Source organism: Lithobates pipiens, unplaced genomic scaffold, assembly GCF_037356315.1.
Source record: "Lithobates pipiens isolate NorthernLeopardFrog02 unplaced genomic scaffold, aLitPip1_a1.2 Scaffold_25, whole genome shotgun sequence".
Taxonomy (NCBI): Eukaryota; Metazoa; Chordata; class Amphibia; order Anura; family Ranidae; genus Lithobates; species Lithobates pipiens.
The window spans coordinates 38,865,521-38,882,438 of record NW_027507787.1 but is presented as its reverse complement, the minus strand read 5'-3'; the positions used below and the strand labels follow the sequence as shown (position 1 = coordinate 38,882,438).

General features: G+C 47.4%; 1 protein-coding gene across 1 annotated transcript in view; it reads right to left on the bottom strand.

Moving 5' to 3' along the window:
- KIFBP (kinesin family binding protein) overlaps positions 1-16,918 on the bottom strand; it is a 36,514-nt gene that overhangs the window by 7,134 nt on the left and 12,462 nt on the right. The window contains exon 6 of the mRNA XM_077454282.1: positions 190-302. Coding sequence (XP_077310408.1) covers positions 190-302 — 113 coding nt within the window. The remainder of the gene's footprint in view (positions 1-189; positions 303-16,918) is intronic.

The following is a 16,918-nucleotide window of genomic DNA, read 5'->3' as shown; positions in this document are numbered from 1 at the left end:
GGGGGGTATGCCTGGTATTACAGTGGTTAATGCCACCTGCATGCATCTGCAGACTGCAGCGCATTTCCATGCCATGTGAGAAACTTGCACTGAAACGCATGTTTACCGCACCACGGGTTCTCAAGCATTTGAAAAAGAAATACATCCTTTACTGTAAAATGTATTTGCTAAATTAAATAAATCAGTTACCTCAAGTTTCTTACGTGCATCCTGCAATAAATTGATACAATATTTCACCCAGCATCTGGCTATTTGAGATCTTTTTTGTCTTAGTTGATCAAGGCGCTCCTGTTCAGCTTCATCTGTTAAAAAAAGAAAAAAAAAGAAACATATTGTGAAAGTTAGTATGGATTTCAACCCTAGCTCGACATACTAAAGTGGTTTTAAAGCGGGAGTCCACCGGGACTCCGCGTTTTTCTTTTTTTTTTAAAAGCCAGCAGCTACAAATACTGCAGCTGCTGACTTTTAAAATAGTGACACTTACCTGTCCAGCGCGCCTGCGATGTCGGCACCCGAAGCCGATCTCTAGGTCACCTGTCGGGTCCTGCCGCCCCCATCTTGGGTATGGGAATCAGGAAATGGAGCCTTTCGGCTTCATTTCCCGGTTCCCTACTGCGCATGTGCGAATCGCGCTGCGCAATAAGGACGCTCCCCACTGCCTCTGGGATCTGTGTGTTTCCCAGCAGGCAGCGGGGCACTTGCGGGAAGGGGCAGGCACTTGCGGAAAGGGGCGTAAGTTACGCCCCTTTCCGCAGAGAGCTATCCCGGAAGTGGGTGCAGTTACCTGGATTATCCAGGTAACTGCACCCCCCTCCCCCCTGAAAGGTGCCGATTGTGGCACCGGAGGGGGGGAGGGTTCCGATGAGCGGAAGGTCCACTTTAGGGTGGACCTCCGCTTTAAAGACAGAAGGTTGTTTTTTTTTTACACCTTAACCACTTCAGCTCTGGAGGATTTGGCAGCTCTATGACCGGAGGACTTTTTACAGTTTGGCACGGAGCTGCTTTAACTGGTAATTTTGCAGTCATGCAATGCTGTAGCCAAACAACAAAATTTGCGTTCTTTTTTCCCCACAAATAGCTTTCTTTTGATGGTATTTGATTGCCTCTGCGATTTTTATTTTTTGAAAAAAAAAAAAAAACGATATTTACTTTTGTTATAATTTTTTTTTTAATAAACTCAATTTAGTCATACATTTAGGCCAAAATGTATTCAGCCACATGCCTTTGGTAAAAAAAAAAAAAAGTGTCAGTAAGCATATATTTATTGGTTTGCGCAAAAGTTATAGCGTCTACAAACTAGAGTACATTTTCTGGAATTTACACTTTTAGATTATGACTGCCTATCTCATTTCTTGAGGTGCTAAAATGGCAGGGTAATACAACCCATCCCCCCAAATGACCCCATTTTGGAAAGTAGACACCCTAAGGAAATTGCTGAGAGGCATGTTAAGCCCATTGAATATAAAAAATGTTGTCACAAGTGGTTGAAAAATTCCAAAAAAATAAATAAATACAATTTACACAAAGTTTTCACTAAATTATATATTTCTCACACATAGGATGGGCATATGTAAAATTACACCCCAAAATACAATCTGCTGCTTCTCCTGAGTACGTGGATACCTCATGTACGATACTTTTTGGGAGCCTATCCGCGTACAGGACCCTGAAAACCAATCATTGCCTTCAGGCTTTCTAAGGGCGTAAAATGGTGATTTCACTTCCTCATTACTTATCACAGTTTCGGAGGCCATGAAATTACAAGATAGCACAAAACCCCCCTAAATGATCCCATTTTGGAAAGAAGACACTTCAAGCTATTTGCTGAGAGGCATGAGTCCATGGAATATTTTAGATTTTGCCACAAGTTTTGGGAAAATTAAATTTAAAAAAAAAAAAATTGAACACAACATTATCATTAAATGATATATTGTTCAAACATGGCATGGTTATATGTGGAATTACACCCCAAAATACATTCTGCTGCTTCTCCCGAGTATGGGGATACCACATGTGTGGAACTTTTTGGCAGTCTAACAGCGTACAGGACCCCAAAATCACCGCATTCAGGCTAAGGGCGTACATCTTTGATTTCACTCCTCACTGCCTATCACAGTTTCGGAGGCCATGGAATGCCCAGATAGCACAACCCCCCCCCCTCCCCCAAATGACCCCATTTTGGAAAGTAGACACCCCAAGCGCTCTGCTGAGAGGCATGGTGAGTATTTTGCAGATCTCACTTTTTGTCACAAAGTTTTGAAAATTGAAAAAAAAAATAATATATATTTTTTTCTTTTCCTTTTCAAAAATAAATGAGATATGCAAAATACTCACAATGCCTCTTAGCCAATACCTTTCCAAAATGGGGTCATTTGGGGGGGGGTGGGGGGGGGTTGTGCTATATGGGCATTTCACGGCCTCTGTAACTGTGATAGGTAAAATCACAATTTTATGCCCTTACAAATCCTTAAGGCGGTGATTGGTTTTTGACTACCAAAAAGTCTCACACATGTGGTATCCCTGTACACAGGAGAAGCAGCAGAATGTATTTTGGGGTGTAATTCCACATATAACCATGTAATGTTTGAACAATATATCATTTAGTGACAACTTTATGCAAAAAAAAAAGTAATTTTCCCGAAACTTGTGATAAAATATTCCATGGACTCAACATGCCTATCAGCAAATAGCTTGGGGTGTCTACTTTCCAAAAATGGGGTAATTTAGAGGGGGGGGGGGAGATTTGAACTGTCCTGGCATTTTATGCACAACATTTTAGAAGCTTATGTCACACATCACCCACTCTTCTAACCACTTGAAGACAAAGCCCTTTCTGACACTTTTTGTTTACATGAAAAAACATTTTTTTTTGCAAGAAAATTACTTTGGATTAAAAAAATATATAATGTTTGGGGGTTCAAAGGCCTTACAGATTAAAATGGTGGGTGTTGCAACTTTTTTTTTTTTCACACAGTATTTGCGCAGCAATTTTTCAAACTCAATCTTTAAAGCCTTTACAGGTTACCACTTTAGATCTACAGAGGATGTCTACTGCTAAAAATACTGCTCTAGATCTGACCTTCGCAGTGATACCTCACATGCATGGTGCAATTTCTGTTTACATATGACACCAGACCAACGCTTGCGTTCACCTTTGCGCGTGAGCACGGGGGGACATGGGTGCTTTTTTTAACCACTTCAGCCCCGGACCAATTGTCAGCCTAAGGACCAGAGGTCTTTTTACAATTTCACACTGTACTTTTTCTTCCCACAAATAGAGCTTTCTTTTGATGGTATTTGATTGCATCTGCGATTTTTTTTTTTTTTTTTTTTTTTTTTTTTTTTGCGCTATAAATGGAAAAAGACCGAAAATTTCGAGAAAAAAAAAAAGATATTTTCTACTTTTTGTTATAAGAAAAATCGAATAAACTCAATTTTAGTCATACATTTAGGGCAAAATTTATTCAGCCACATGTCTTTAGTAAAAAAAATGTCAATAAGCGTATATTTATTGGTTTGCGCAAAAGTTATAGCGTCTACAAACTAGAGTACATTTTCTGGAATTTACACAGCTTTTAATTTATGACTGCCTATCTCATTTCTTGGGGTGCTAAAATGGCAGGGCAGTACAAACCCCCCCCAAATGACCCCATTTTGGAAAGTAGACACCCCAAGGAAATTGCTGAGGGGCATGTTGAGCCCATTGAATATTTATTTTTGTCCCAAGTGATTGAATAATGACACAAAAAAAAAAAAAGTTTACAAAAAGTTGTCACTAAATGATATATTGCTCACACATGCCATAGTGATATGTGGAACTGCACCCCAAAATATATTCTGCTGCTTCTCCTGAGTACGGGGATACCAAATATGTGGGACTTTTTGGGAGTCTAGCCGTGTACGGGACCCCGAAAACCAATCACTGCCTTCAGGATTTCTAATGCCGCGTACACACGGTCGAACTGTTTGACGTACTTAGTCCGTTGAAACACATTTCAGCGGACAATCCGCTCGTGTGTGGGCTTCAGCGGACTTTTTCAGCGTGCAGTCCGGAGTACTAAGAATTTCGGTTTTTCCAAAAATCTGTCCGTCGTACTTTGGTTTCAGCGAACAATACGGTTGTCAGTATGCTAGTTCGACGGACTAAGAATGGCGCATGCCCAGAAAGGATTTACACGGCGGAAGGGTGCTTTGCTGTGTCTTGGACTTCCTATTTCTAGTCCCGTCGTACGTGCTGTAAACGTCATCGCGCAAGCTTTCGACGGACTGTTTGTGTATCCGTGTGTGGTCAAGTCCGTTCAGTGGAAACTACGACGGATTGTCCGTCGGATTGTATGATGGACTAAGTACGCCATACAATCTGCTCGTGTGTACGCGGCATAAGGGTGCAAATTTTTGATTTCACTCCTCACTACCTATCAGTTTCGAAGGCCATAAAATGCCAAAATAACACAAACCCCCCCCCCCAAATGACCCCATTTTGGAAAGTAGGAACGGGGGGGTAATCGGGGGGGATTTGTGTGCCTATGTGTACCTACATGTCAGTGTAGTGTTGGTGCACACTTACTTTCTGTGTTCTCCTCGCAGTCCGGTCAAAAAGACCGCCCCGAGGAGAATGACATCACTTCCTCCCTGCCTGTGTTTACTATACACAGCGGGGGAAGCTTCTCATTCGCCAGGAGCGATCGAGAGGGGATGGCCAGAAACCAACGGCCATCCCCTCATCACGGATCGCTCCTGCAGCGAAACGGACCGCCGCATCCAGCTGGAAGGCGAGCACGTACATGTACGTGCTTGTGACTGTCGGTGCCATTGCGCCGACGTACATTGCCATGTGGTGGTCCTTAAGTGGTTAAATGATTTATTTTGCTTTTTTATTATATTTTTAAACTGTTCCTTTCATTTTTTTTAATCATTTTTATTGTTATCTCAGGGAATGTAAATATCCCCTATAATAGCAATAGTTAGCGACTGGTACTCTTTTTATTTTTTTTTTATTTTTTTAATTGGGGTCATATTCTTGGGCCATAGAGATGATTGGAGCTGTTCTGGTCTCTGATCAGCTCTATGGTCAGCTGCCTGAACCACCGGCTGCATTCTCAAGTTCCCTGTTGGAACAGGAGAGCCTGAGAAAACCATGGAAGATGGTGGGGGCGGGGGGGGGGGGGGGGGTCCTGTAGGCTGAACGAAAAAAAAAGATTGATCGGTGGGTACCCACCATTAGAATACCACCCTTCATCCACCCACTTCTAATGATGGGCATACATTCACCATTTGTTTTTGTTTTTTTAACTGCGGTGATGAAATCACCTCCGACAGCACTGGAGTCGCGGCTTTACGTATCGTGGGAGCAAACGCTGTTGCTGTCAAGATAAATAAATCCGTGCTGCTGCTGAATGGCGTACCTGCTAAGCAAAAGATGGTGAACAATAAAACTAGGGGTGCACCAGTTGGGTTTTTTGGTGCCGAAACCGATTTCCCGAAAATGACACTAGGCCGAAAACGGAAACCGATACTAAAAATGACCGATACCGAAATGTACTTTTAAAAACATATTTTTATACAGGAGTGTCCCCAGTAATGCAGCCTGCCAGTGTCCCCAGTAGTGCAGCCGGTGTCCCCAGTGCAACCAGCCAGTGTCCCCATTGCAGCCAGTTTCCCCAGTAGTGCAGCCAGTGTCCCCAGTGCAACCAGCCAGTGTCCCCATTGCAGCCTGTGAAGGGAGAGGAGAGCCGCCGTCGCCTGTTTGATTAGAGCACCGGGAACATCACAGCTTTAATTTCAATAGCTGTGTGTTCCCCGCTGCGCGCCGTCACATACAGCCCCTTCCCCTTGTCCGGGCACTTTGATAGACAGATTACCCATCCAATCCTGCGACGGGTGATCGGTCTATCAAAGTTCCCAAGACAAGGGGGAGGGGCTGTATGTGACCGCACGCAGCGGGTAACACACAGCTATTGAAACAAAAGATTTGTTGTTCCCGTCGCTAAAATCAAACAGGAGGCGGCAGCGTCTCTCCTCTCTTCTACGTTATAGGAAGCCCCCCTGATAGGCGGCCCTGCCCCATTTTAGGATGTTTTTTTCTTTTGGCAAATTGCCAAAAAGGCCATTTTCAGACTAAATTTCGGTGCATCCCTAAATAAAACAAAGTAACATTACAGTATAACAGTAAGACTTACCACACCTGCAAAGCAAGTACAATAAAACGTAGTAAAAATAAAACATTGCAATCTGTGCCTAAAAAAAAATATGCCGAAGCATGGGGGCATTCGCCCCTAATGTTAGGAGCAAATTGCTCCTCCACCCCTGCCCCCCATGCTTTGGCATATATGTTCTATTTTTTTTTTAGCTGTGGTGGTGAAATCACCTCCGACAGTGCTGGAGTCACGGCTTTATGTATCGTGGGAGCAAACTCTGTTGCTGTCAAGATAAAATAGGATTTTTGTACTCACTGTAAAATCCTTTTCTCTGTAATTCACCGACCGACACAGCTCCTCTCTGTAACCAAATGGGTTGTTAGCCCTGAATGAATGAATGAATGAATGAAATACTTATATAGCGCACAATGCGAACTGAATCGCCTCTAGGCGCTGTGGCGAGCTTTGATCATCTGCTAAAAGAGGAAGGTCTTGAGTTTTTTCCTAAAAGCCAGGTGATTTTCTTCCAGGCGGATGTTGATTGGTAGAGCATTCCATAGCCGAGGCCCTTGGACAGCGAATCTCCGATCACCCTTGGATTTATACCGGGCTTTGGGCACGAGGAGGAGGTTTTTGTTGGCTGATCGAAGACTGCGGTTTGGTGTGTAATGATTTATTTTCTCCATTAGGTATTGCGGAGCTTCTCTATGCACGCATTTGTGGGTGAGGCAAAGGGTCTTGAACCTGATCCGATTTTGGAGATACTAGGCAAGTTGTACTACAACACTTCAGAACTTTTAGTTCCGCCCATGGGGCGGTCCCTAGGCTACAACCCACAGCCTGCTCAGGCAGAACTTAGTACGTCAACAAGCAGTATAACGTAAAGAGAAAAAGGAGGGGCGAGTGCTGTGTTGGTCGGTGAATTACAGAGAAAAGGATTTAACGGTGAGTACAAAAATCCTATTTTCTCTTATATTCACCGACCGACACAGCTCCTCTCTGTAACCAAATGGGTTGTTAGCCCTGAATGAATGAATGAATGAAATACTTATGGTACTTATATACCAAATGGGACGTCCCCAAGCAGTGCCAAACGAGGGGTGGGAAAAAACAGCATAAAAACCTTCATCCACCATGGCAAGTGGGAACTAGTGAAACTAAACCCACAAAAAACAGCAGTGTGTGGAAAAAACATCACCACGTAACCGGGTATCCTCAACAGGAGTGATCCCCAAGAGTGTAACCAATTGCGGAAATAAAGCAACAGTGCAACTACACGGCCGCCTGCAAAACTTTGCGGCCAAAACAGGCATCAGCCGACGCACTGACGTCTACCTTGTAGAACTTGGTAAACGTATGGACAGACGACCAGGTCGCCGCCTTACACACCTGAGCGAGCGATTCTTGGTGTCGGAAGGCCCAAGACGTTACGATTGCTCTTGTAGAGTGGGCTGTGACCGGAAAGGGGGGCACCTGCCCCTTCAAGGCGTAGGCTTGTACTACAATCTGTCTGATCCACCTGGAAATGGTGGCCGACGAGATCGCCATACCCTTCTTTGGACCAGCCACCGAAACAAACAGTGAGTCTGACTTCCGAAAGGGAGCTGTGACAGACAAATACACCTTCAGAGCCCTTACCACGTCGAGAGCGTGAAGGGCCACCTCTTTAGGGTGCTTTGGCTTAGGACACAACGATGGTAATACAATGTCCTCATTGATATGAAAAGCCGAGACGCAACACCACCTTATCCCTGTGGATGACCAAATAAGGCGACTTGCAAGACAAGGCTGCCATTTCCGAAACCCTCCTGGCCGATGTGATGGCCACTAGAAAGACCACTTTCTGGGAAAGAGTCAACAGGGGAATCTCCCTGATGTTTTCAAATTTCGGTTTTTGAAGCTCCGACAACACCAGGTTCAAATCCCATGGGGGTAACGGTGGACGCACCGGAGGGACTACCTACCTGAACGAAGGTACTCACTAAGGAGTGCGATGCCAGGGGTCGTTGAAAAAAAAAAAAAAGACAGCCAAAGCTGAAATTTGCCCTTTGATGGTGCTTAAAGAGGGATTCCAACCAAAAAAAAATTAATATTAAAAGCCAGCAGCTATAAATACTACAGCTGCTGACTTTTAATAAATGGACACTCACCTGTCCCGGGTTCCAGCGTTGCCGGCAGCCGAGGCCGATCGACCGCTCGGGCCTCGGCTGCTGCCGCCGCCATTCGAGGTGAGGGAATCAGGAAGTAAAGCGAATCGGCTTCACTTCCCGGTTCCCTACTGCGCATGCGCGAGCTGCGCCACGCAATAGGAAATCTCCGCGCTGTCACTGGGACCCGTGTGTGGCCCAGCAGACAGCGCGGCAGGGCAGGAAATGGCGTAGACTCCCGTGGGAGTCTATGCCCGGAAGTGGGTGAAAATACCTGTCTTTGACAGGTATCTCCACCCCCCTCCCCCCTGAAAGGTGTCAATTGTGACACCGGAGGGGGGGGGGGGGGGTTCCGATCAGCGGAGGTTCCACTTTAGGGTGGAATCCCGCTTTAATGACAATCTCTGGTCAACTCCTTGCTGGAGAAACAGCAGGATCCTGGATATGGAAAAGGAGCGTGGATGCCATCCGTTCTCCTTACGCATGGAGATGTAGGCCTTCCAGGTACGATGGTATATCTTCCGAGAAGCAGATTTCCTTGCCCTCAACATAGTTGGGATCATCGTGTGTGACAGACCCCGTTACCTCAACACCTGGCTCTCAATAGTCATGCCGTTAAAGCCAGCGATGGTAAAGCAGGATGAAAGATTGGACCTTGAGATAGGGAGCGTCTGCCAGACGCACCAGGTCTGCGTACCAGGCCCACTGAGGCCAATCTGGGGCAACCAGGATTACTGGAATCCCCCCGGCTTCCACTCTGCGAAGTAGACGTGGCAACAGTTTCAGTGGAGGAAAGGCGTAGATCAGCTGGTACTGATCCTACCGAGCCACCAGCGCATCTGACGCGTCTGCCCACAGATCTCTTGTCCTGGACACGAATCTTGTCACCTTCCGATTGAGAGGGAGGCCAATAGATCCACATCTGGTGTTCCCCACTTCAGGCACAGCTGCCTGAATATCTCCGGGTGCAATGCCCATTCACCTGAGTCCAGCATCTGGTGGTTCAGATAGTCCGTCTGCCAATTTTCCACCCCCGGGATGTAAATGGCCGACAAGGCCGGTACATGTCGCTCTGCCCACCAAAGTATGTGAGCGACCTCCCGAGCAGCGGCTGAGCTTCTTGTTTCCCCTTGGTGATTTACGTACGCCACAGCTGTGGCGTTGTCCAACTGTATCCTGATCGGACGCCCTTGAAGACTCAACGACCATGTGTGGAGGCACAGCCTGATCGCTCTCAATTCGAGCAGATTGATCGGCAACTTGGATTCTCCCGTCGACCAGAGGCCCTGAGCCGACTGAATCCCCATCACTCCACCCCAGCCGGATAGACTGGCGTCCGAAGTGATCACCGTCCATTTCAGAGGAAGGAACGATTTTCCGGACTGAATCACCGGGGACCTCAACCACCAGATCATAGAGTCCCTGACTGGTTGGCTAACCTGGATCTGTCGATCCAGGGACAACTGAGATTTGTCCCATTTCAACAAGATCTCCTTCTGCAGGACTCTGGTGTGGAATTGGGCATAAGGTACTGCCTCGAAGGAGGCTACCATGAGTCCCAGTACTCGCATGCAAAAGCGGAGCGACGACCAATTACGGTACAACAGTAGTTTGACCGCAGATCTGAGAGTCTGCAGTTTGTCTGAAGGGAGAAAAACTCTTGCTTCCCTGGAGTTCAATAGGTACTCCAGACGCTGAGTCGGCACAATCACCAACTTCTTTAGGTTCAACAGCCACCCAATTTCTTGCAGGGTCAGCATGGTGATCACCACATCCTCCTCTAATTCTGAGGCAGAAGATGCTCTCAGGAGGCTCTCAGGCCAAAGGGAAGAGCCACAAATTGGTAATGGGCTTCCCTGACTGCCAAACGGAGACATTTTTGATGCTGAAGGCATATGGGTATGTGCAGGTACGCATCTGGATGTCTAAGGACGCCAGGGAGTCCCCTTGATGGAGTGCAGCGACTACTGAGCGAACTGATTCCATTCTGAACCTCTGCACTTTTACAAAGTGATTGAGGGCTTTCAAGTCCAAGATCGGACATACCCCTTCCTTCTTAGGAACCACAAACAGATTTGAGTAGAATCCCTGGAAGCATTCCGATTCCGGAACTGGTAAAATCACCCCCTGATTCAGCAAGTCCCTTACCGCCCCCAACAGGGCCTCCCGGCGATACGGGTATGCTGGAGGGGAAGAATATGTTTGGCGGCCAAGTGAGAAACTCTATCTTGTAGCCTGTGGAAATCAGATCGCAGACCCATTGGTCAGATAACCGGGAGGACCACCGGGCTGCAAACTCCCGAAGGCGACCCCCCACCCAAGACATGGGTGGGGGCAAACCTTCATGCGGTAGCACTTTTGTTCTTAGGCTTGTTAGGCTTGCGGTTCCAGGGATGTTTTTGACTGTCCGTGGGCGTCCTGTCAGGCTGGGGACGTTTTGTCGAAGCACCAGGCGGACGAAAAAGCCGCTTGTGAGCGGAAAAAGAGGGCCCTTGCCTGCGGCGTGGCTCCTTAGCCTTCCTGGCCTGTGAGAGTAGAGTATTCTTACCACCAGTGGCATTTTTAATAATGTCATCTAACGAGGCTCCAAAGTTGACACTGAAGCCCTGGATACTCTCCCTCTGTTATCCAGGGCTTCAGTGTCAACTGTGGTGCTGAGGCGCCTGATTTGGTTGAAATGCTGGTCTGCTGACCAGGCATCCAAGAAAGCCCTGACGGATCTTCCCTTCCTTGGCGACCGGCTCTTTGGAGCCTCGTTAGATGACATTATTAAAAATGCCACTGGTCACAGACGTACTTAAGGCCTTGCACTAGTTGGTCTGCTAGTTCCACGCAGACAGGGGAGGCCTGTTGCTCTCTCAATTCACAGTGCAAAACTTTTGCCCACTCAGTGTCTGTGACACAACCGTAAACAAGGAACGAGCCACCGCCTCGGCCTTCCTACCCGTGGGATCCTTGAATGCAGGAGTCCCCTCAACCGGGATCGTGGTTACTTTATTTAACCTGGATACTGGGGGTTCCACGAACAGAGGAGTCGACCATTTCTTGAGAAGGCTTTCCTCAAAGGGGTAACACACCGCCATGTATTTGGGGACCGAAAAGGTCAGTTGCGGGCGACCCCATTGCTTGTAAATGAACTTGTCAAAGTAAGTCAGATATGGGAACACCTTAGGTGAACGTGCTGGCTTGCGGGACCCAAAAAGGGACCGGTACATCAGCAGAGGGATCCGCTGGCTCCTGAATCTTCAGGGTATCACTCATAGCTGTGATAAGTGCTCCAACTAGCGCTTTGTAGGACCCGGACGGGGACTCATCCTCCCTGTCCGAACGGTCCTGGTCAGCGTCATCTGACAAGACAGAGCAGGGGTCATCGGCCTCAGCAGGACCCGAGTCTGCGTCAGCGCTCTCCCCAGAGGGGGGGGGGGGTGTCAGGGGCCGCTTTTTAGCACCTTTCTTCCCACGCACCGCCTCTATCTTGGCAACAAACTAATTGAGGACCGCCGTAAGGGTGTCCATATGGGCAGCGCAGTCCGCAGGTGACCCGGTTGCCCGGTTGCAATTGCCTAGATTTCGGGGGGAAAAAAAACACCAGTTTCTGAAGCCATGCTGACCCTACCATGTCTGCCACCCGAAGGGGACTTAGGACAGTGACAGTCTCACCCTCCTGCTGCCGCTGGCCAAGGGGCTCTAACCCACTGGACTCACCACCCTGGGCCGTTCCGCGCTGTATTACCACAATGCCTGAAGGTCCCCAGCGCCCCCAGATGCAGAGATAGCAGAAAAATGTGTCAGTGGCTGGCCGGTCGCAGGATCGGTGAACGATCTGTGGGCAATCAAACACACGTGTTCAGAACACAGGAAAACCTTCCCAGCGCCCTGTGATGACCAAACAGGAAGCAGAGGGCACAGGGGCAGCTGCTAGAGCGCAAAAACGTGGTCCGGCTGCAAGAAAATGGCCGCCGGTGTTCTTAATATGGAATCACCAGGAAAATGGCCGACTGAAGCCAGAAGCCAGTCTGACCCTTGCCTATACTTAAAATGGCCGCCAAACAGCGCTATGAGGGACTAGAGAGAACATGTGGCAGACACAGCGCTGCACCAACACAGGGGCATAACTACACAGGCATCCAGCGGGACTAAGCTTCAGGACCCAGGCACCCAGCACAGCTAAAAACCCCAGGGGAGAGCCCAGACACACACACACACACACACACACACACACACACTGCTCAGCACATGTACAGCCCCCCCCCCCCCGAGGGGGGAGGAGGAGGGAGTTATCGACCGGGGAGAGAAGAGAGGGGGGACCCGAATCGACCTCCCAGGGAATGCCCAGCTGCTCCACCCTGCCAGGCAGGGAGAGCTGTACTTACTAGTCCTGAAGCTGGGAGACATTCCACGGTAGTCAGCTCCTGATCAGTACAGGGAAGACTACTGGCCTCGGCATACTGTGACGCAGACATCAGTAGCCCCGTCATATGTACGCCGCGGAGCATAAAGCTCACCGACCACCTCTGTAGCTGAGGTATGTCGTGGCCTGCCGAGCCTTAGCTGCGACCTTTACACGCTCGCTGGATGCCGGACTGGGGAGACTACAAGGATAAGTGAACCAGCCTGTCACCCGGCCCGCTGCTGATAGAAGATCACAGGATCATTCATCTTGCGCAAAAAGCCAAGCTTCTGCATCAAAAAAACACTGACCTATGGGCCCGCAGGGTTCCTAGGTCTATCTCCTTCACTAGGCAAGAAAAAACTGTTCTGCCTGAGCAGGCTGTGGGTTGTAGCCTAGGGACCGCCCCATGGGCTGAACTAAAAGTTGTGAAGTGTTGTATTACAACTTGCCTAGTATTTCCAGTGATAGGGCTAACAACCCATTTGGTTACAGAGAGGAGTTGTGTCGGTCGGTGAATATAAGAGAAATAAACCCGTGCTGCAGCTGAATGGTATACCTGCTAAGCAAATGATGGTTAACAATAAAACAAATATTACAGTGTAACATACCATACCTGCAAAGCAAATACAATAAAACAGTGAAAATAAAACAGAGAGAAAGATAGATATAGAATAGTGAGCAAACAGTAGAGAGCAAACAGAGAGAGAGATAGAGAAGAAAAATACAACTATTTTTGGATTTTTTATTTTATATATTTTTTTGTGTTTCCCCCTCCCCTCACTTTTATAAAAACTATAACCTGAACGTTGCAGATTAGGGTCTCTCAAAATGTGATGGCCATCACATCTTTCAAGACCCCAAAACCCTGTGTTAGTGTGCCTAGGACTGTGTGGTGCTGTACCCTACACTAAAACTCCACTAGTGTGTGGTAGCGTTTGAAACATTCACCAAACGCAGAGACCAGGTTGGTCAGGACAGGAGGGACAATAAAAGCGGGTGTCACTCCTAAATCCGCGTTTGCTGCGGACACAACATCTTTTTTGGGGGTTTCTTTGGGTAGGGGTACCAGGGAGAACAAATGGAAAATGCTTCTCATGCAGCCGGGTCACTGCATTTGGATTGGGAAGTTGGTAAGAGCACCGTCTGGAAACAGAAGGGCTCTGATGATCTCTTCCTGGAATTTAAGGAAAGATCCGGTCCATCCTGAAGCTTTGTATAGCGTGTCTGCGTGAAGTGAGGACAGAATGAAAACATTCCATGAATCCCTCCACTTCATAGTTTCATAGTTAGTTAGGTTGAATAAAGACACCAGTCCATCCAGTTCAACACTTCACTGTTAACAAATTATTACACTTCAAGCAGGCTCTCTCCCCCCCTCTAAGTAGGGATTCTACAAGCCTTTGGGAGAAGCGCCGGCAATTAGATCACACGGTGCCACATGCGCCAATTCCATAATCAAAAAGGTGACCAAAAAGTGGCACGCTCGTGTAATAATTGTCCACGTACAAGTGGTACCCCTTTCCAAATAAGGGTGACACCAAGTACCACTCCCATCCATCTTACCAGTGCTCCCTATGTAGTCTGGGAAGTTCTCCGTGACTATCTCTTCCCTCGTAAACCATAAAACGACCTGTCACAGAGCGTATACATCTTGACCCTGTATCTGGAACGCTTGCTGGGAAGATATTGTTTGATAGACAAGCAGCCAGAAAACTTAATCAGGGACTCATCAATGTAGACAACTTGATCGGGAGTAAACAAGGCTGCAAAACGTTGGTTCAAGTGGTTTACGAGGGGCCACATTTTGTAGAGCCGATCACATCCAGGGTCACCCCAAGGATGATAGAGTTCATTGTCATTGAGGTGCGTGAACCACAAGATCTGCTTGTATCGTGTCCTAGCCATGGAGGCAGAGAACAAGGGCATATGGTGAATTGGGTCAGTGGACCAATATGACCGCAACTCACTCTTTTTAGTTACGCCCATGAGGAGGCCCAGAAAGGTCTTAAATTCTGAAACCGTAATTGGTTTCCAATCTCTGGCAAGGGTTAGCTGGGGATTAGCGGAGATGAATTGACCAGCATACAAATTGCTTTGGTCCACGATAGATCTATAGAGATCTTCGGTGAAAAACAGCGAATAAAAAGCAAGTGGCGTAAAATCAACTGTTTCCACCTGAATGCTGGGTTGGCCAGTGAATGGGGGGAAGTACGGGTGCTGCATAAGCGGTGGGTTCCCAATTAGGATTGGCGAATGCAGCAGGAAGGGCACTATGGGTTTGACTGGCCTGTGTTTGTCTTCTTCTTGGTGGCAGGGGGACACTACTTGTGCTGGATGTATGACCAGGATGTACTAGGCTGCTGGTGCTTGCCAGTTCACCAGAAGGAATAGCAGCACTAGTACTGGCTCTCTGCTCTATACGAGGGACCTGTGGTTCTTGCACCTCAATGACAGCAGAAGATCGGAGTCTGGTATGGCTGACCTTGGCAGGGACCACAACTCCATCGTCAGAGCCATCTGTCAGGGTGCCACTGCTGTCTACAGGTTTGTAGTCTGAGCCTGAATCTGACAGATGAGTGACTTCCTCTTCACTACCTGTCATGCTCAGAAACGTGTAGGCCTCTTCATTAGTGTACCTTCGATTTGACATTTTGGTCCCTAAGTTTACTGGTACACTAGTGAGACTCACAGGTAAAATAAAGCACCTGACTGTCAGTGACTGCTTCAAAGGCTGCAAAAAAACCTGTTATGCCCTGTATACACGGTAGGACTTTGACGGAAAATGTGCGATCGGATCGTGTTGTCGGAAAATCCGATAGTGTGTGGGCTCCATCTGACTTTTTCCGTCGGAATTTCTGAACACAAAGTTTGAGAGCCAGATCTAAAAAATTTCCAACAACAAAATCTGATTGTTTAAATTCCGATTGTTTGTAGACAATTCAGACGGACAAAGTGCCACGCATGCTCAGAATAAATTACAAGACTAAAGCTATTGGCTACTGGCCCGTCATACATGTTCTACGTCACCGCGTTCAGAACGATTGAATTTTGAGACCGTGTGTATGCTAGACAAGTTTGGGCCAAAATCCATAGGATTTTGTCGTTGGAAAGTCCCACTGTGTGTACAGGACATTAGCATTCACAGGGATCAGGCCTGACTCTGCGAACGCTGCAGTTATGTGCTTCGTGTTTTGTAAGTGACAGTGATCGATTGATACTGCATTTGGGTGGGCTGGAGGGGCAAAACGCAGGTGCTAGCAGGTATCTGGGCTGATCCCGCTAACACTGCGTTTTTTGGGAACCCTAAACTGCTGGGGACGCTAGTATTGATCTGATCAGATCAGATATCGCACCCCCCCCCAGCCAGCTGTGCTAGGTATGTATACCTATGTGATTTTGCACAGCTGGAATAAACTGCGGCGGCTGGTCCGGAACTGGTTAAAGTCGCTCTAAAGGATAAACGTTTTTTTTTTTACTTTCATGAAGGTAAAGAACCCTTCTGTGTGCAGCTGCTCTCCCCTCCTTATTGGCTGAGACACAATATGAGCCATTGGCTCCTGCTGCTGTCATTCACAGCCAGTAAAGAGGAAGTGGACAAACAGAGCAGGACTAGGGAGAAAGCATGCACAAGTGCCCCATAGCAAGCGGCTTGCTATGGGGGCACTCAGCGGAGGGGGGAATCCAAGGACGTTGGCGGGGGACCCAAGAAGAGGAGGGTGGGGCCTGATCTGAGCAAAGCCATTGCACAGAGCAGGTAAAACAAGTTTTTTTTTTTAAATTAAAATAACAAAGTTAAAGGCTTACCGTACTATCACTTTGAGAATAAAGGTACACTAGTTCATTTAGGCCTCATGTACACTGCTGCTGGTAAACGGACGTTTAGGCGCAGTTGGGCATTTTTGTAAACTCCTCCTGAACCCTCCTCTGTTATCTCATCAGTACATGTACACAGGGTAGTTTCTAGGCAGCTGTGTTTAGAGGCTTTTTTTTGGACTGCAAAAAAAATGCGTTAAGAAGCTGTGTTCTAGAGGCATTCCAAATGCCAAACGCGGCTAACTTGCAGTTTCATTTACAGGCGTTTTTCATTTTTGGCTATTTTGAAAATAATAAAAATAAATAAATAAAAATTTCTTCAAACGCTTCTCGATGCAAAAGCGGCATGTAAACGCGGCTAAACGGCCATTTTTAGCTGTCAAGTTAAATTGTTCAGGGGAGGTTGAACAATGTCCCGTGTACATAAA